The 21657-nt window shown below is 37.0% G+C and overlaps 1 protein-coding gene across 5 annotated transcripts in view; it reads right to left on the reverse strand.

Annotated features, from left to right (window-relative positions):
• APBA2 (amyloid beta precursor protein binding family A member 2) overlaps positions 1–21657 on the reverse strand; it is a 98888-nt gene that overhangs the window by 3558 nt on the left and 73673 nt on the right. For 2 of the 5 annotated variants that reach the window (XM_050712968.1, XM_035553863.2), the window contains 6 exons: positions 19396–19482; positions 12015–12200; positions 8179–8358; positions 6817–7029; positions 5735–5854; positions 2181–2483 (listed from right to left, as the gene is read on the reverse strand). In XM_050712968.1, coding sequence (XP_050568925.1) covers positions 2439–2483; positions 5735–5854; positions 6817–7029; positions 8179–8358; positions 12015–12200; positions 19396–19482 — 831 coding nt within the window. In that variant the 3' untranslated portion in view covers positions 2181–2438. Of the gene's footprint in view, positions 1–2179; positions 2484–5734; positions 5855–6816; positions 7030–8178; positions 8359–12014; positions 12201–19395; positions 19483–21094; positions 21131–21657 lie in introns of those variants that run through there. The other 3 variants (XM_050712967.1, XM_050712966.1, XM_035553858.1) reach the window with 3 other exon arrangements.

Below are 21657 nucleotides of genomic sequence, written 5' to 3' on the forward strand. Positions count from 1 at the left end.
GACTAGAGAGAGCTTAGGACGAAGAAGGCAGATCAGGCTGCTGTTCCAACTGGCAGCCACAGGTAGCAGTAGAGAAATAACCACAGGTTTTGACTTTTATGCCCCGCTACAATAGAGGAATAATTCTACAAAAACTGCATTTATCAGGCACAGTCCTAGCAGACACTGATATTTAAAATTTTCTGAGGTTACAACATGCATGGTGTATAGAAGGAAGAAAGCTCAATGCAGCATGGAGATCTTCATTAAAAAATTGTCTTCTCAGCAACATCTGTCCTACAACAGGGCCCCTGACAGACAAGACAGATGTGTACTGGATAGAAATTATTGCTGAATTGTGTTGCATGAGCTTAAGTCCTTCAAAATAAAGCAGATAATGTATAGTCTGAATCTCTGAGCAGAGCTTAGCACTGCTGAGATTTATGTTTTGTTTACTGAGAAAAACCTGTTCTTGGAGGGAAAAAAAATGACTACTAGAGGAATATCACGTGATGATGGCTGTTTCTGCAGTAACTGTCATTGGTTATAATCATATGCCAAGAATTATTATTTGCTGAGATCTGATAGTTTGCTCAAAGCTAAATATAAGTATGATAAGATGTGGCTCATGTCCCAGTGAGTTTATAATCTAATTCTGTAACTAACATAGTATGTGGGGAGATGGCCAAACTAGAATACAATGAAGGTGAAAACAATGTGGATAAGCACGTTATGTCTGTGGATGAGCAATATCTTCCTGTATTACACTAGCAGTTTCCTTTAAATTCCTCTTCACAGTTAACAGTGCTAGGAAAAATGAAATTCTTTCTTAGTCAAAGGTCATGCTGTCTGATACAGGGATGGGAAATATATGTATATTTTTTGGAATTAAAAATAAACAAAACCACACAACCTTCTTTAGCATTCAGAAAACAAAGTTTATCCTGCAGTAAGACTTATCTTCCAGCATCCAGTCTAAAATAAGTGATTGAGTTCTACCTACTGTGGTTCATAAACCATTCTTCGGATGGACTATAAGGGTTAGAGGAACCAACAGGAGTCTTCACAGAACTACAGCTTGATTTTCAGTGTATTGCTTTGCAGGTAGTCTACCTTTTAATCGTACAGGTAACAAGACAAGCTGTGTTACGTAGATCTTCACCTGACTCTTTATATGTACTTTCTACTGTAACTATTTAACTCACTGTGAAAGTTTGCTCCTTGATGTTGGTGATTGTCATACAATACAGTCAGTCATCTGACAGGACAAAAGCAGACTGTGCCAAAAGAAACGCTATAAATACACTTTTCACCGTATAATATAAAATACGGAGACCATACAACCAGATGAAATAAAAGCTTTCAGAGCAAATGGAAATGTTACCTTTAACCCCACTGGCATAAAGCAAAAGATAATGGCTTGCGAATCCATCCAGAGTACTTTTTGTTCAGTTGCACTCAAAGCACTTTTAATACTATCAGTAAATTTAGTCTTTTTAACAGTCTCAGATATAGGAAGGGGTCTCTTACCCTCATTCAAGAATGTGATCCCTCCCCAGGGAAGGGATTCAGCTTCCTTTTTGTAAGTGTTAAGTATTTTAATGAGGTAAAAAGAGAAACAGATGCAGATCACAAGTGGCTCTGCTTAGCCTCACAGATCATGTTAAGCTAGATACAGTGCAGATGTAAAGAAATATACTGTACTTACAGCACAGACTCATGTGACTCCTGTATTTGCAAGTGACTGACTGAAAGCAGCCTTATGGCTTCTGTCTCCAGCTCCTGGAGATGAGACAGGTTAGGCTGGCAAGTTTAAGATGAGCAGTACCACTAAGTACTAGTGGTAGACGAGATTCTTCTTAGCCAGGATTGTTTAGCTTGCTATTATACTTGTTGAATTATGGCATCAGCTAGATGATGATTAAATAAAGCATGACTGATCTGGATCTTGTGTAAGCAAGAGCCTATGCTCTATTTACTGTGTAAACAGAAAGCAAAAAAAAAAACAAGTAAACCATACTAGTGAATCCATTCAGCTGTTAGATATTCTGCAATGTTGTATACAAGCTGCAGTGAATCACCCGTGAAACTTCAGTAGCTTCAATCAGTTTTAATGCAACTGCCCACTTTATATCAGAACCTTAAGTATAGATCAGTACAAGGCAAATTAACTGTTTATTCTGAGTAAATACCTAAATACAACCTATTTAACCAGGTTTCTCCTTGTCTCACTCCTATGCTACTCTATTTAAGCCCTTTTTTTTTTTTTTTTTGCCCCAGACAGTTTAAACAAATGTAAATGAAGGCAAGGAAGACAGAATAAGCTAACTATCTGTTCTGTTAAATTTTACCTAGTATTACTGTATTTTTAGATAGAATTTTGTTGGGTTAGGGATGGGTAGATATATTTCTCGGAGGAAGTGTTTTGAGCAGTCAGATCTTGACTGAGAAGTGGTAGATTACCGGCAGTAAAAACACAACTGGTGGTACACATCTTTCATAATCTAGAAAACAAGAAAATGATGTGGTATGAGAGGATAATTTGCATTTAAATAACCAATTTTAAAGGAAATTTGATTTAATAATTCTCATAAGATGACTGATAGATTCTTCCATTCACCTCCCCATCATACAACATTTCTGCTGCTTGTTTCATATACACGCACAGTACTTTACTTTTTTCTTAATGCTTTAGAGTTGAAATTTCAATTTCCTTTTATAAATGTGCAATGAAGCTACAGAAGTAACTTTCAAGAGCCATGTAGAAAACCTGTGTTATTACTGCAAGAGAAATTTTGCAAACGTAACAGTGGTTTATACAGTTGTGCTGTCCCCTAACTAAAACTTCCCAAAGTTGGCTCCACGAGCGCTCCCCGAAACACAACTTCAGGCTTTGCATTAATTAGACTATACAGAACGCACAAACCAAAGCAGTCATCTGCTCTGCTGTCTCTGCATCTTCCTGATAACCTATGAAGACAAAACCCAGCTCAGATGGGCTATTCACAAATACAATAGCCGTACACCCTGCAGAGAGGAGATAAGCAGGGTGAAAAGGAACCACCACAAAACTGTTATCAGAAGAGGAACAGAAATAAGTACCAGATGCATGCATAATGAGGTAATATCATAACAAAAGGAAGCATTTAATTATACCCTATCTGGCAAGCTATTTATTTCTTCACTGTGCTAATGCTGCGCCAAAAAAAGAATAAGGTTATTATTTCCCATCAACATTTATAACAATTGCCAGCAGTTAGAAAACTGCTTTTTAAAAGTTTGGTGTCAAACTACTAAAGAGATATACTTTGCAGTCGTATTTTAAAATGTTAAGTGAAGTACAGGAGATTGTATCTGAGGAAGGAATTAAAGGACCAAAAACTCGTCTACATAGTAGCCTAACACAAGGTGTTTAATCTCTCCTTCTTGTTCATTGGCTTTTATATTCAAACAGACTCTTCATAAATGGAATGTATTACAAGGCTTTCTTTGTTTTCTGTGAAGGATTTTTATGCTGAATTTGGTAAAACTTTACATTGGATGTCACCTAAATGTTGCTAATGTAACCACAATGAACTGTGACCATCCGCAGTGGTGAATATGACAAATGACCAGTACTTGGACAGAACACACCAGGAAAGGAAATGGCCATGGTCTGTAGAAATAACTAAACTGAGGCTCCAAGTACATGGCAGATAATTAGCTGGGGCAAGAGGACTCGATTATCGTCTCACAGGCTGGTACTGCCTCTGTCCATGTGAGGACATGCGATACGATTCTTTTAATCCACTTTGGCCTGATTGTTTCTTGCAGCCCTGACCCCAACCCCTGGTAATGCTGTGCTCCCAAAATAGCGGATAAACAGACCATAATATTGCTCATTGTTCCTTAAATGTTTTCTCTTTGTATCATAGCACCAGCTGTATATACGAGGTTCCTAAAGGGTACCAATTAGGAAATAAATCTCTGCCTCTCACACTGTTATATGCAGTTCTCAGCATCTTTTGTGATGTCCTGTAAAACCAGATCCCATCCTAATCATCCTTTTTATCCCAACACTTGGGATTTGCTAACACTGAGTGCACTACCAGCAATAACCCGCTAAACATATACGTAGGTGAAAAGGGGATTAAGGAAAGGCAAAGGACAGAAATACCACACACTTTTGATTTTTGTTTGTTTGTTTTCATTTGTTTTTTTTTTTACAGACCTCTGTCTACTCAAGTGTCAAAGCATTAATCCCAAACATGACAAATGCTTTAAGCCTGTGCTTCTAAAGGATGTCAGCCTGGGGGAGGTATCACTTCAGAGTGCTTCCAGCTGGACAAAGGCATGTAGCAGTGTTCCTCATACCAATCTCTGCTGTGACTACACCATGATATATGATCTTAGGTAGGAACAATTAAAGCAAGTACAGTAGTTACTTAGAGAGAGCTACCATAGCTGAGAATCCAGTAAGGAGCCACTTGTTTCCCAAAGTGCAGTAAGACATAAAAGATAGCCTTTAGAGATACATGCTGCTCTTATATGGGTGGCAAACAGAAAGCTGGTAAATTCAATGGATGGGTTTGACAGAACAGGGGACCAGAGCCCACAGTCCTTTGTAATGTGGTTTTCTGTGCAGGTAGCCTAATTATTTTCTTTTGTAGACTGGAGGAAGAGGAGATGATGATGGTCCTGCACTACAGGCAGTCCTTAATGCTAATATCAGCTCTCAATAAGGCCGGGTGGCTACTGAGCTAGTGGTGTCCTGGAAGTTTGATTTGGAAAGGTACCAGAGAATGGCTTGTGAAGGAAGAACTACGAGAGAAGGCTTCTGAGCACTAGGTGAGTGTTATCTGTCACATTCATCCTGCTATATGCTGCTGTTACGGGGAAACAGCCACATGCAGAGAAGAGATACCTAGGCCACAATCCTCTTTTTAGCTTGTCACAATTATATTTTCTTGCTTGCTTTTTAGGATGCTGCCTACCATCATGTGATCCAAATAAATTCTGCATACCAGAAGAACGATTGAAGTTTTAGTAAGGGAGAAAAAAAAGTAATAGGATCAGAGCTAAGTTATAATTGCAAAACTCTATTTCTGCATAACTGCTTTCCTTGCAAATCTGGCATGCTAATGAGAGAGTTACACATGTACAAACTGATCCAGGTATTGCACCAAGCAATCTGGACTACAAATCTTTTAACTATTATGTAGGAGAATTCCTCAAGAATGGCAGTAATGGCAGTACTTGTTTTTCTGGCGTTGTCCATTTCCAATATATTACTCAAAGACTTGATTCTAAAGTTTTGATTAATTAAGGGATCAGAGTACAAATACTAAGGTCTTGGAATGTGGATGTATATCAATGTGAACTGAACTCCCAGTTAATTAAATGAAAGCACAGAATAAAATAACAAATGTTATGGGTCTGTATAGAAGCTCCAGGTAGAGATAAATGGCTGTAAAGGCAGTAGCTGCTAGAGACAGTTGGCAGACACTGACATATCCAACCTCCAAAAGCTAACAAATGAAGAAATCTTTGTCAGCAAAAAGGTTTATGCCCATATGTTTATGCTGTATACATCTCCTTGATGTATGGATGTAACATAAAGGTCTACTATAGCAGGCCAGCAAGTGTTTGCAAGCTTATACCTTAACCAGGAAAAATAAGTTCTCAAAATGCATGGACAAACACATGCAAGGATTTTTTTTCAGTATTTTGGTGTGTTTCTTACTCAAAAATAAAATCAGTGAACACGAAAACTTACAATTCCATTCTGTACGCTGAAGCCCAGCTGGTATTTTAAGTCTGGCCGTTTTATGAGGACAGTAGTGACAGGAGGACAACTGACAATGTTCAGTTTGACTTGCGTCTGATTCTTGAGACCCTGTAAAATATCCCAAAAGTTAGTATTTCTGGAAGAGATCATAATTTTTTCTTTCATTAGTGTTTTTCTAATTACAAAAGTGTAACGAGAGTGTTCCCAGAATGTAGTTGGGAAACAACAGCTAGAATTAATAGAAATCTGTTGTTAACTTTGAGATACGTGTCCCTATTTCATTAACCGTACTGTATTTCCTAAGTTATTTGGCCCAACAAAATGTATCAAAGCCTTAGCTTTAATTACTATAAAATCTTTCAATTCAAGAATGACTAAAATTGACTAATGCCTGCCCTTTACCAGCCTCTGGCTAATTAATGTCCTGCTGCTGATCTTTACGTGTCTGAAGAGAGATTTAGCCTCAGCAATTAAAGATAATCCATTCTGAGATTCAGTCGTGTCTGGGGAATCTTCACACACTCACTTGAACTGTCCTGCAGTCTACCAGCTCCCCATTCAGCTTCCCATCAATTCAACTCCATGAAGCCCAAGAGAAGCATAGTAGATATGTTTTTCAAGACCAGGTTGGACGAGGCCCTGGGCAGCGTGATCTAGTGGGTGGCATCCCAGCCCATGGCAGGGTGGATGGCACTAGATGATTGTGAAGGTTCCTTCCAACCCAAGCCATTCTATGACTGATTTTAATCCTCAGATTTTAATTTGGAGTATGTGGGGAAGCCTGAAACTTTGAAGACAGTTAAGTAACTTATGCTGGGAAGGTATTTCAGACCTGGCCTTGTTTGCTGGTCCAGTAACAGAGCTGTAGCTAAATTTTCCAGTCTTAATTTTCTGTACATTAGCACCCCCAAATCTCTCTTTCTAAGCCTGCTTCTTATTAGTCATGGTTTACTTATTTTTCATAGCAATATGAAAAACCATATCTGCTGGACATCTACAGGGTTGCTTGCCAGAATATCACATCTCTAATGGCTTACAATCTACAACATATAGTTTTAAGTTTGGGGTACCTTTATAATCCCTTGACATGTTGCAAGAGGTAGACCAACTAAACTGGTCCCATTAATAGACATAATTTGGTCTCCAATGCTTAATTTTCCTGAACGGGCAGCAGGGCCTCCATTCATCATGTTAGCCAGGATAACGGTGGGTAGAATGGATCCCCATCCAGATTCCACAATCACTACGCCAAGAATTTCTCCCTTCTGTTTTTCTAGCTGGAGCTGCAATTAAAAGAGAAGGAAAAAAGAAAAATAACTTTTTGCTTTGATTCGTCTAAATTTGAGCAACAGCATCTCATTTGTTCCTGATTAACACTTAAAAAAATACCAAAAAAAACACAACAGATTTGAATCACTTTGAAATGTTATATATTTTTTGTTCTGATTTTTAGTTAAACCAAGATTTGTCCAATTAAATTTTACCTTGTTTGCTACAAGAGAAATATTTTCTCATGTTTATATGCACAAAAACGCCCTTTATTGATAGCTAGTGATTGCAGTCATATTAAAGTACACATCAAATCCTAACTTTCCTATCTGCAAGTATGGATTAAAAATGCTCTCTTCCCAAGAACACACATTCTGTATGAGAATCTGTAATGTTAGAAAAAATGAGTATAACTAGGAAAGTTGTGACTGAAGGAGTAAGCAAATGCAATTCATTTTAAAATAAGATTGCTTTAGGACCCAGCATGGAAATGCTCTGCCTTTGGAACATGGGCCAAACCCCCATCACACTGTAGCAGTGTAAGACGACAGCAGAATCTGGGCACAGCTGCACCTACCATGTTCTCGTTTAGAATGCTCAGTATTACAGTGCCTTATGTATGAAATGTGAAATATATGGCTATTTCATACGTGTTAAGACTTACACTTAGGTAATTAAGGGGTACTTAAAAGAAATTCTTGCCTTTTCACACATTATAAGTGTGAAACTCCATTTCAAGGGGCATTTTTGCTGGTGTTCTACTAGGGGAAGAGAAATTAGCTTGCTCAGTGCCTCAGCATCCTGGACACATGGTTCTTGTATCTTTTAAGCAAGAAATCACTTACAGTGGGCATGAAAATGGATTGCCATCTCTCTTTCTGTATCAATACATTTTTTTAAAAATAAAAATGCCTTACACTGTGTACTGCAACTAGTGTAAGCACAAAGCTTATTTAATTCAGATGTAAATGTACTTTACTGGTTGGATGAAAGGAAGCAGAAGGAACCTGGGGAAAAAAAATCTAAAAGCTCACAAAGCTGATTTTGGTAGCAGAGTATTGATGAAACAATGCATCTTGAGATGTCAAACCATCCTTAAAATTTCAAAAGATATTTCTGAGAACTACTTTCCTCTGAAAGAGATGGATCAATTTGAAAATTACCTCTTTGCAGTTTTCTGAATTGGAAAAGTGTATGAGGTCATCATTGTACATCTCTTGGGTATTGATGATGTCACTGTATTCTTTTTGACTGAGATCCTCTGGGTTAATTCCATTTGCTCTTAAAAATTCTTGGTAAGCCACGCTGAAAGCCTGACCGATTGACTGAGCTATCAGCTGTGCCTATAATGTAGAACAAAACACAGCTGAGAGAAAGGTCTGATACCGTTTACACCTGAAACCATAAGAAACGGAGACTGGATTTGAAGACAAAGTCAAAATAAAATACTCTATATACTTGCTATGTTAGTATGTATATAAAGTCACTTTAAGGTCAGTTGTACAGAAAATATCCCTTTTATCCAAAATCAAATGCAAACTCCATTTAAAAAAATGTGCTGATTTCCTTTCATCAGTACGTTGCAGTAGCGAGCAGCCATATGCTATTTATGTACTTGTTCCAATGAACACTGGAGAGTACTGGCTTTGTACCAACACGGAAGAGCTTACAGAAGAGATTGTCACAGACTGAGCTTCTGACCACCGTGTATTTGCAAGAGTGATAAGAGCTGTTGCTAAGCTTGCACATGCTTTCACAGACATGTATGCACCAATGATTTTGGTTGCAGTGTCCCCTGATGCTTCTCCACCTTGGTTTTATATGACTGCAAACACAGAATCACAGAATTGAAGGGGTTGCAAGGGACCTCGAAAGATCATCGGGTCCAACCCCCCTGCCAAAGCAGGTTCCTTAGAGCAGGCTGCCCAGGTAGGTGTCCAGACGGGCCTTGAATATCTCCAGAGAAGGAGACTCCACAATCTCCCTGGGCAGCCTGTTCCGCTGCTCCGTCACCCTCACTGTGAAGAAGTTCTTTCTCATGTTGGTGCGGAATTTCCTGTGCTCTATCTTGTGGCAATTACCCCAATTACCAAACAATGTTTTAATAAAACCATCTCCTCTCTCATTACTGCCATGATACCTGTCTCACATTGCCAGCAAACCAGTAATAGCCCTTCTTTAGAGACTGGACATCTACAATAGCTACTCCCATTACCGCCTTTTGATGGGCAATGTTAGGGGTGATTTCAAGACCACAGCCAGAGCCATAACTATATCTTTCTCACGTTAAGTACAACTCTTCAAATCCCCTGTGTCTTCATTGATTTTTGGAGCGTTTATCTGGGCATGCATTTCACAACAGTATGTAATATGAGATGACTTCACGTTACGGTGGGCTATATAGTATGTATAATCAATCTAACATTGTAGTTACCAGTATTTAGATGTGTCAGAAATACATATGTATTAGAAAGAAATCGACAGAAATTGATGGTAACTAATTACTTTGCACATTCACCATACTGCAGTAGTCAACTAAAGTAAGGAACTATTGAACTATCATAAAATTTACTTTCTTGTTCCACTAGATGGCACTGGAACACTGAAAAACAGAGCAGAGGTAAGTAAAAGGAATTTATAGACATTTTTTTTTCACCTGATTTTTTTTTTTTTTTTTTTTCCTACTCCGAGTCTACTGTAGCTCACAGGAGAATGCCAAGCTGGGTTTTGTGTATTTTTGGTTTTCAGGAACTGTATTCTGTCATCAGGGAATATGAGTAACTCCTAAAGATCTGAAAAGGAGTTAATTGCATCTTACAACATAACTCCCTAAAAATACTAATCAAAACTATAAAACTATTCTGGGAATGCAACACAATTTCTTAGACAGTAGGCCCATGCTAAGCACATTATGAATGCACAGGTTTTTTTCTGGATAACATTGTAAATCTAAGTCTTTTCACAATCTACTGATCAGATACACAGTGTTTTCTGTGATGCTGAAAGGTGGCTTTCTTACTTCAGTTGTGCTTAAATATACAAAAGCACCAATCTGCATGACTGGAAAAATATTTTAGAAAATTAGGGATATGATTAGCCTAGCCAATCACACACCATTTCTTCATATTTTAAAACAACATCTCAACTCTTGTCAAACTAGAATAATCGATACCAAGATGTTTGTAGTAGTACAGAAGCCATCAACAACACTTGTCTCATTCCATTATTAGTTTATCACCAGTACTTACTGATTTCTGTTTCCTAAATCCAATGCTACTGTAGTGCTTTCTCTGTAGTTTGTCCTGTCCTTTGCTTTCCTCTCCATTTTACATTCTCAAAACCAACTTGCCTAGATGTCCTATTCTGTTACTGCCTGTAATAGCCAGTTCTCACATCTTAATTTCATCTGTATCTCCAAGTTCTTATGCATGATTTTTTAAAACATTCAGCATTATGTACAGCTTACAGATAATATAAGTTGCTTGAAAAGGTCACCCTAGCAAAGCAGTGGCAAAGCTGAGAAATAGGTCTGAAAACAATCTCAGTCTAGTGCTCTAACCTTTAGACAACGCCTTTTCTCCTTCATAGGCTTAAATGCTTTAAAATAAAGAAAATGATTGCTTTCGCTCACAAACTATGAAACCTGGGAGTTACACTCGAACTAAAGAACCGGATGCTTTTTTTTTTACTGGTATGACAAATTGTATTTAAAGCTGTTCCTATACAACAGTGGTTGGAAACGGTTAGTTCTGCCTATTACTCATACCTGTATTTCAACTGTCAAGTTAGAAACACAACAAACTTTCTCTCTTCTGTTTTACTAGCTGGGTATTATTTTCCATAGATGTTGAAGTCCTCAGGTCTGCTGCTTTAGACACAAATATCTTCTATTTAGCTACAAAACCAAATCTGAACAGACAATAGCAGCAAAGCAAGGTTATCTTCCTCTGCCACAAGAGATAAGAATATAGCATGACAGCAATTTTCACAAGGCTGAAACAGGCATGTACAGAATTCTTCTGCAACCACTACTTCTGCAGTCCTATTTTAAGATTGGTTGTACGTACATTCATCTAATTTTCACTTGCATCAGAAATGTGGTCACTCCATTTTTTTTAAATGGAATTTTACCAAAAAGTGTTTTATGGCTACTACAGAACTGAATCTCAGAGTATGTTATGGCACGAAATGGCTTAAATTATGCTTTCTGTTGTACAGACGTTCTGAAAGAATAGTGAGAGAAGTTCTTGCATATTCTACCCTTTTACTGAAGAATTGCTAAACCCTTCTGGTCATGAATTTTTTTTTTTATAAATACAGAGAACTAAGCTTTCTTAGCTCTATTGCATTTATGCAAAACATTCTAATTCATAATTTTTTGGGGGATGAAAAAATAAAGAGAACAGATAAAATAAACAGCTGATGTGTTCTTTGAGAAGGAGTACATCAACTGACCACAGGTAAGGAAGCCATAAGGGAATAATGACTGGATAGAGGGTGACCTTGTTCATGACTGTTTGTAGAAGATGTTCTCATCAACTTGGCTTCAGTTTGAAAGAGGACCAGAATGGTTCCACTCCCTTGCCACCCATCTTGGAGGCTTGCATGTATCATTATGTGCTAATCTGCTGGACTAGGGGAATCCAATCCAGGATGATCAAATTCATAAATTCATTTCGGCCATGGATGGCCATAGAATTTCAGACAACTCCATATAACTAAGTACTAAGGCATTTGGAACACCATTGCTGAAAGAAAATAAATGATTCAAAGATCATTTGTTAAGACAAAGTGCGTATTTTTGGAATGAAGAGACATGACTTTGCAGAGTCAGAAAACACATGAATATGGACAGTGTTTCCACAGAATATCTGCAGCTTCAGTCAGGAAAAAAAAAATGTCAACAAAAATTCATTCAAGAAATTAGATGTAGCTTCAGAGATTCTATTCTCTAAGTGACATATGTTGTTCAAAAAAAAATTTAATGCAATTTACTTACATCCTCTGATTCAAAGACATGGCATATCATTTTGTACTGCTTCTTTCCTTCCTGGGCACCAGGTGTTGTTTCAATACAGTCTTGAGAAGCTGATCTTGGCATGCGGCGCCGTGCCATTAAAACCACGATGTTACCAATATCAGCAATATATGAGATTGTGCGCAGTGCGTGATCCATCATGGTTTCCTACATAAAGCAAAGAGAAATAAGGACATTCTTCATGTTTGCTATTGCTCTACAAATGATGCATCTTCTCTCTCTTTGATGACCTATTGCTTGAGAATGACAAAAGCAACGCATTTTCTATGGGCCCATATCTGACATTCCCTACACAGTCCATGGGCATGAACTGTGATTGAAGTCATGGTTCATGAAATTGACTTTGGTGGAAGTGTTACCTGCGCAGGTACAACATGGTTGTAAGATCTTAAGCAGTAAGATCTATACTAACAAACAATTTCATGCTGCTGGAAAATTACATTTCACTTGTGTTGGTTCTGCTACACGAAGCAGATGCGTTTCACAATGACAACTCAGCAGTCAGCTGTATATGAGATAATGTTGTAATTTCCTGATTCTCTTTTTTGTTATGTCCTACAACAGCAATAACATGTAAGATAACATTTTCTCATATACAGGAAAAGTACACTTTCTTTCTTTGTGAATCCTTACAAACTCAGTATTTTACCTTTTCTTCAGGTAGAATTTTAAAGTCTATCTACATATCTCAAATCAGTTCGGATGGATTTGGTCTACTATCTGGGCTCATATTCAAAATTTTCCTCCAGTCAATGTCCCTAGGTTGCCAATTCAATTATGCTGGGAGAACACATCTCAGAAGAGTCTTTGCCTGAGATTGGTTACAAGTGGAAACCTGTCCAAGCTTCATCCTGTACATTTCTTATGTGAACACCTCAACAGTACTAGATATGTCTTGAAATTTCCTACCTCTGCCTCATATCCCTGAACCCTGCATCCTTTTAATTACTTTAGCTGTTTTAACTCTTATTTTACCTTCTGATATTAGCAGAGAAATCCTAGCCTACTATTTTCTGTGCACCACGGTTTCTATGTACCATTAAGTATGAACTTGTAATAAGTTTGATTTATTCATAGTCAATGCTGAGTTCAGAAATAATAAAAGTGGCTTAACAGCTAGTGGTCTCATGTTAATTAAAAGGCTTCTAGATGTGAAATAATATTAATGAAACAATGTATGTGACTGCTACACGATAATTTGAAAGGATTTTGATATATTTAGGACTGCAAAAATAAAAAAAAAGGATACACTTGTTTGCACTAATGTTTAGCCAATTATTTATACCTTTATACCTTTATACAAGTCTTATTTAGGATACTGTATGAGCAACCTGATTTCCCTGTTTTTGTTTTTTTTGTATGTTTGTTTTAAATAAAAAGCCACAAATTCTTTTAAATTCTTGGAAGGATGTGTTGCTACAGAATACGTTCCATAATGTGAAGAACCTTTTATGTTTAAAATGAGAGCTTTAGGAAAGCTCATGCAACCAAGTAATCTGATTGACTGTACTTCTTTAAGTCCCTTGAAAATGTAACTATTACTACATAAAAGTCTCTGTGAAATTAAGGTGGAAGAGAAATTCTTAAGACAAGGTAATTTAACTTAGGTTAGTGCTGCTTCTCTGGCAGATATTTAGATAAATTAGAGAAAGTATTAGGAAAAGTCTCATAGCTATAAAGTCACATAGAAACCATAAAATGGTATTTTAAGTCAGTGATGACATATGTTTTTTTCCTTGAGGAGAAATTCAAGGACTTATGTTGTCCTTCACTGTGTGACCATGCTGTTCCTCCTCACTGCCTGCTGCCACATATCACCATCTCACTTGAGGTGCCTGTCCTCTGTACTTACAGAGGTAGCCTTTGCTCCTTCTCAGTTTCAAACAAAGCCAGATTCTCTGCCATAATGTGAGCAGAATGCCTGTGTCCTGTTGCAGTGATTGAGTGACGTGCACATTCCTATTTCTGTGACAAAGAGGAGGCTACAAGAGGCTCACAAGATATAATTTCAATAGTAGGCTACCAGGCTAATTAATTACACTTTCAGATATGGTTGGTGTGCTGTACTGAATCCAGTTTGTTGTTGTTGGTTGCATATCCTTGTTTTAAAGCAAAAATAATCCAAATCCTATTCTTATGAGGCATTTCAAACCTGAGCTTTATGTATTTCTTAAACTGAATGCTACCTACTTTAAAACCTTATGCTAAGTACATATTTTAAGATCATGGTTTTTTTTTGAAATAAATATCAAGAATCTGATTTCTAAGCTACTGTTTTGAGTTTGGTGCCTCCACGTCATTCTTTGTTAGGTTAGTTTTCTATAATTTCTTTACATATTTTGTCATTGTACTGATGAACTGTTTTCTTTAAGAAACAAAGTGCACCATTTGAAAATTCCTTCTTGCTGGGGTCACTGGTCAGTTTGGAGTCTTTTCCAGCCTTTTATTTATTGCTCAAACTGGAAACAACCAAAGCCATAATAGTTTTATTGGTCACACCCACTGAGGATGTTTGTCCTCCAATGAACAGCTAAAACATGCACCAAATTTTACATGAATTGGAATAAAAAAGTACTTATTGAATCAATTTGTTTTGCTTTTCTTTGTGATCTTTGCTACTTTTATGTCAGTACATTGTTTTCCAAGTATTTTGTTGTCCAAAATATCTTTGGTTCTTGGCTAAGACTGAGGTTGTCTCTTCTGCTTTTGGCAGCTGCTTGGATATATGTGCCGATATTTCTAATATGAAGAAACAGAAAAATTCACTACAGGCTCGTTAGTTTTCTGTGGGTTTTTGTGTGTGTTTTTTTGTTTAAGTTCCTCTGGTGTGCAGCCCAATTGCTTTCAGGCTGCTGCTTTCCTGTTTTCAAGAAGGCTTTTTTCTTTTTTTTATTTGCTATTGACTCACAATGCGTTTCTGAATATCCCACTGAGCTGCATGAGGTCAGTTTTTACATAGCTCAATCACATTAGATGGCTTAGGTACCTCTCTGCTATGTCAGTAGTGGCAGGGTTTCTCTTGATATCTGATCTTCCATTAAAAACCTTAATGGGATATGAGATAATACACAATTTTCATCATTTATGTAAACATCATCATCATTTATATAAACAGCTAGGTTTTAGTTTGCCATTAGTTGAACAAATCCCTAAGGCCTAACTGAAGAAGTGTCAAGCTGATGAGTAATTAAGAATTTCAGTACAATTTAACTTGACAGAGGAAAATACCAATACCAGTTGTTTCTTAGAACCACCTGTCTCACTGAAGAGAATCTCTACCCATAAAATGATTTCTTCTCAGTCTTGAAACAAAATGTTCTGTACTTATACCTACAACACGAGAAGAGATGATTGGGGAGGGTCTCTAAGGTTTGCAGGGGCTCATTAGGATTTATAGCACTTCTCTCAGTATGGAAAAATGCTTGATAATGGACATCTCTCAGCAGGATCTTGGGAGCTCTGCAGAGATAATTGCTTTTCAGCAGTCTGCACTAGTCTGCAGTGTTCCAGGAGGCTGTAATCATACATGCAGTGTTCACAAGAGTGCATGAACCTGGGAAAATGCATTTAATCTCACCTACCAAGAAAGTCTTTCTGTCTTTATCATACAGAAGTTACTCAAAGGTTTTCTTTTAGTTTTCCCCTTGTACGGGTGAAAGCAGTAATTGCCCCCATTCTCTCACGTATTTTTGTTGTCTAATGCAATCACACTTAGGAATAAGACAAATAATATATTGTGACTGTAAATGTGTATTAGTCTTAACTTCTTCCTTTCACTCTACATTCCATTCCAATCTATTTTCAATTACCTTTATCTCATTTCCACTTTTTAACTTTCCCATGAATACCTCCGTCTCTGCCCATTTGCTTCTCTATTCTTTCCCTCATCCCTAGTCTAGTTTCAGCTGCTCCATCCTTGCTATACTTGCTATACTTTTATTTGTCCTAAATTTGTCCTCTCTGTCTCTTTTTCAAAACCTCTATTCTGTTTTCTCCTGTCCCCTTTTCCCTTCCTTAAAAATCTCCCTTCCCTTCCATGGAACTCTCCTAGAATCCCTTGTTGCTGTCCTTCCTGAAGATCAAAAGACACCTGAGGAAGGAAAGCCTAAGTGGTCTTCTTAGCTTTCAAGTTAAACAGGCTTGTGCTAGTGTGAGTCAATTTATGAAGTCAGAAAATTTTATAGAACCAATAATCTAGCTGGGACTCAGTGCATACACAGTTGCACTCCTCCATGTCTTTTTCTCTGCTAGCTTTCCCAATTGCTTCACTCCCAACTTCTTTCCACTGAACAAACAAGAAGATGGGAAAGGCTGCTATGATATTTCTTCTGCTTTTGTGCATGTAAAGCCATGGCAGTCAGGGAAGAAATATTCTCGTACAAACACAGGATTGCTTCTACCATGCAAGTGGTGGTCACCTTGGGCTGAATATATTCAGTAACTAAATGCACAAGCGACTAAAAAAGTGGCAGGAGCGCCATTTTCAAGTGTTGCTGATGGCAACAATCACCAGAGCTGGCTTTGTTTTGACATGGCAATACGCCTTACTGGTGCTGCTCATCATTTTCAACCCTGCTGCATGTCATGTCTTAACTGGGAATTTTACATTTTAAATCAGCTGCTACCTCATGTGAGCTATGCAGTACTACAGATGGATCAAAACATAGATGGCACACTGCAGACACAGGTTTTATATAATTGATAAAGCCACGAAATAACAGGTTGCCTCTGCCAGCTGCCACACCAGCTGAAATAGACGTATGGTAATTACACCAGTCAAGAAACTTCACTAGCTCTGAAAAATATTACCAAGCCAAAAAAGCAAAGCATGCCAACAGCAGTGCTAAAAAGTCAGGGGAATAAGTTTCTCAGAGCCCTCTGAAAGACACACTGTATAAAAAAAAATAAGGAAAAAAACAACAAACTCTAGACAGCTTGTAATTATAGTAATCCCCGGTATTGTTTTTATCTGGTTGAACAGATCATACTACGCCTCATGATGTATAGCATCTTATAGCATTAGAAATCTCAGGGTAATCAGGAGAATAAGATAATAGTTACTTTGAAAAGCGTTTATGGACTGCCTCAAAGGACTTTCTTTTTTTAATTTTTAAAAGGATCCGCGTTCAGCTGAAATGCTGAAGTATTTAAAGAAGGGAAAGTGTGAACTGCACTAAGAGTAATCCTTACTTAACATACAGAACTTATTTCGTGCCATACTTTCCAATTATCAACTGTAGCCGTTAATTTAGCAATAATTGTCTCTAGTCATCTTTACACTGATAATTATTAGAATACTATTTTACACAAATGCAAAAAGTAATCATAAGCTTTGATAATATACTCTAGGACAATGCATGTTTACCATGAGGTCAAAAAAATGGCTGGCGCCTAAGAAGTAGTGGTATTGGTCATTACAGATGAACTACAGTGCTCAGACTGATTATAGGTGGGAGATTGTAAATACTGCTGCCCATGTTAGATGGGTTATTCTATTCTGCATCTGGCACCATCCCTTGGGAATTCTAATAGCATGTTAAGGACATCTGCTTACGATGAAAGAATAATAATACATTTACTGAAGGTATTATCACTACCCGCTACCCACACAATAACAGATGATAACTCTATCTTAAATTTCATGAAGAATTTGTTGCCTCATAGTTTACCTTGCAAGAAAAACAAATAATAACGCAGTAATTGAAAACAACTCAAAAATCCTAAATGTAGAATGCTACATTTGACTTCACTGAAGTATCTATCTCCTATTGTTCTAGATCTTTTCTTCAGTTAGCCACGGTATTTCTGAACTCTGATATTATACATCAAGCGACAAGTTCAATAACCATTTTCTATTTCCATCTTCTAAGTTGTTCATGAAAATATTGAAAACTGCTGCATTAAAGAAACATGCTTACGAGTCTCCGTCTGCTCTTTATATTGTCAACTCTATGGCAACACATCAGAACTAAGTACACAGAAGAATTTTTGGCCTTCTTGTATCTAAATCATATAATCTAGAAAATGTTATATGAGACTACTTAAAAGCCTCACTTAAAAGTCAGTAGGTGATGTCTTCTGTTTCTCTGCCATGGACAAATCTATTCACTTGTCACAAAAGAAAATTACTGATTTGACACGATTTACTTCTGACAAATCCGCGCTGACTCTTGCTTTTCTCCACTCACAAACTGCTTACAAATGGTTTGTTTGTTTTGATATATTTCTAATATATTTATATATTATTATATTATATAGTATACATATATTTCTATATTTTCTGTGGTTAAAAATCCATGATCCTTGGTGTGTTCTGCTACTATTAAAAAAAAAAAAAAAAAAAAAAGACTAAATATTACCTCCATAAGTTTGGGAAAAATATCACTGAAAGGATGTCATAGAAGTGCTCCAACCATTTTCCCAAATAGCACAAGATGGAATTTCTTGGGTCCCTCTAATATGGATATATCTACCTTAACTTTCTAACCACTGTCTAAATGGGTCTTTCTGTATTGTAACTGGAGGACTTGTCATTGTCAGCTGTTGTTAGCTGTGTACAGTGGAGACTTTTAGTGAAAACTGAAGAAAAAATGTTAGTAAACATTTCCTTTTATAAGAAGGAAATCTCTCACAAGAATGAAAATTAACATGTATTTAAGCATGATTGTAGTCTAAGAGATCTTGTGAGTTAATTATACTTAATATTGGAATATATGTATAAAGCGTATGTTAATAATTTAAAATTCCTTGAGAAAACTGTCCTTCTTATGAAGATCACCTATTATTGAATATGTATGTAATTCCTAAAAGATGAAGCTGATCATTGCTGCAGTCTTCAGATGCTGCGTTAATATGAATAATTAATAATTTAGCTTAGGCAAAGAAGATGGTAGTTCAGATGTAATTTATGGAAAAGTTGTAGGTTAAATCTTAAAAATGACCAGATATGAATGTCTTAAAGCAGCAAATGACTTCTCATAAATTTGGGTGCTGGAACTTACAGAGAGAAAGGGTACTTGCATTCAAAATGAACCTTGAATCTTTTTCTCAGTTGAATTATAGATATCAATAATCAAATCGATAATCATATCAATAATCAAGACATTTTCTAACACATCAAACAAGCAAAATCAGAGTCATTATTAGTACACTGGCACATGGCAAGTGTTACAACAACAACATTTCAAAGATTCAAGAGTGCTCTTTCTGAATATTCTCACCTCAGCGAATTTATCCAAATGTAGTGAAGTTTCCCATAGGAGTTTATATAGGAGTACAGTCTAACAAAAGAGAACTCTGAAACAATCAACATTATTTTTGAAGAGTTTTAATCATAACTTACCTGTGTGTCTGCATTTAAAACTTTGATTCTCTGTGTGGAGATGAACAGATCCACTTCGGTCAAGGCCTGGGAATCTCCCTCCGAAGTCTAGAAGATACGTGCTTTGTTACATGGGCAATTTTAATTCTCTCTTTTAGGATGATAATTTCTCTGATTCAAGCGTAATGTGATGTGAGGCAATCACGTTGTTAAACCATCACAAAGACAACTATTGAAAGGTGTTTCCAAATACATGCGAAAAAACACAGTTATTGCATAGAAAGAGTGAAGCATATTCCTGTTTTGTGGGTAAGAGTGAGTTTTCAGAGCCCATGGGAGTGACTGCTCAGGTACTAAAATTCTCTTTTTATAGCTTGAACAGGAAAAAGAATATGGCTGCTTCTTCCCCACTGTCACTGATGCACATTAGCTCTTGAGGCACTGGAACTGAGAAAGCAGGGAAATTGAGAAAATGACTTACATCAGCTGCTTAGTCCTTGCTGTCTTCAGTGAGCTCACCAGCAAAAGTTCATGTTGGCGCTCAATACTGTGGTGGGTTTATTTCCTGGTTTTTGTTTGTTTGTTGTTTTTAGTTTTGTTTGTTTGTTTTAAAGAAAATAAAGAATTGAGAGCTGAACTAATATCTCTTATTGCGCAGAAAGACATTGGGTGGATGGCTGGAGACCTCAACTTCTGAACACTGCTTACTAGGGAAAAGGTTCCACGTGCCATCAGAAATCAAGGTCACAGCAAGAGGGGCTGCAATATAATGCTGCGTGTTTTGTAAGTGCAAGGCCTGGCTTTGCCCAGGTGAGAAAACAGGAGAGAAAGTGGCAAAGCAGCTTCGACCTCTCACTGGAGCATTATATAAGAACTCACCTAATACTCTGAGTCACAGCAGGAACCTGTTTATTCCTCCAGGCCGCTTGTCCACAGTGCACCATTCTAACTGGAATTTAGCAGCACCCATGTTAGCAGCCTCAGGATAAAAAGGCTACAGATTCTATTATTACCTTATGCTAAAGGCAGGCACTAGTCTCTAGGTTACACCTGTGGTTCTTTGATGTGACAGCAAGGAAGAATGATGTATTTGCTGCTCTTTTCTGTAGCTCAAACGTCTTATTTAATCCATATTACTTTTATTTTAATTAACACTAGTTCAGCAGAATACCGAGAAGCACATACTTTGGCAGAGATTACTTGTGGTGCTTTTTATCCACGGCCATCATAAAGAACAAGATTAATTTTAGTGACATTTTTGTTAAATGTAGTTAGTGAACTAATGTATATTTTTAATTGGGTGCAATGTCTCCTCAATTGTTCCAGCTACTACTTGGTAAATGTATTTTATTTGTTTTTAAATATCTAAAATAATTTAATAAATATACATAAGTCGCAAGCATAGGAATGAACCTAACTGCTTTGGTTAATAAGCATTACAATTAAAAAAAATCTCCTGGAAAACACTGACTTTATATCTCTACTAAACAAGTCAGAGATATTAAACAGAAGAAGAGCAGCAGCAGACAGGCTCTCTAGCAAGTGAACAATGAAGAAAATGAGTTAATTTTATTCCATCCAGTGTTCTACTACTAAACAAAGAAGAAACCAAAATGACAACTTGATGAGGACCCATAATGAAAGACACAATGCTCCGTGGGGAACAAGTACAACAAAAATGTAAGTAAACATTAGCATTCAAGAAAAACAGTCTACACACCGCTTTTTTCTTGATTTTAGCCGCCTTTTGCATCCTCTGAAGAGTAGCATAAAAAAAGAATGCAGACAGATGTACACACAAAGAAAGAGAAAAGACAGTGTGTGAAGTCAAGGAAACCTTTTGACTATGAATCCAGATTAAAAATTAAAAATCTGGGGGCAGTGGGAGAAGGATGTGTGAGAGAAAGTTCTTACTGGAGCATAATTGGATTTAATGGCATTATGCATGTTGTTGATTGACTACAAAAAAATACCAAAGAGCATTTTCTGTTATCAGCTGCTCATAACATTTATCCTGCTGAAAATACAGCACTCTAAAATGACAGTACATGCACTATTTTAAACTCAAGTTTTTCTATTAATGTTCTAGCCATATGAGTCATATGTCTATATGTAACTGTTGAACAAAACATAATTCAAACTCCCTTCAATGACTATCTAAAGTAATCGAGTATCCCTGACAGATTAGGATTGTTATTAATAAACAAAACTGTTTTTAGAAGGTTAATTGCAATCAGAAGTAACTTATTGCTTGAGGCATCACAAAAGACTAAACAGAAATTT

Source organism: Cygnus atratus, chromosome 11 (genome assembly GCF_013377495.2).
Source record: "Cygnus atratus isolate AKBS03 ecotype Queensland, Australia chromosome 11, CAtr_DNAZoo_HiC_assembly, whole genome shotgun sequence".
In the NCBI taxonomy this organism is placed as follows: domain Eukaryota; kingdom Metazoa; phylum Chordata; class Aves; order Anseriformes; family Anatidae; genus Cygnus; species Cygnus atratus.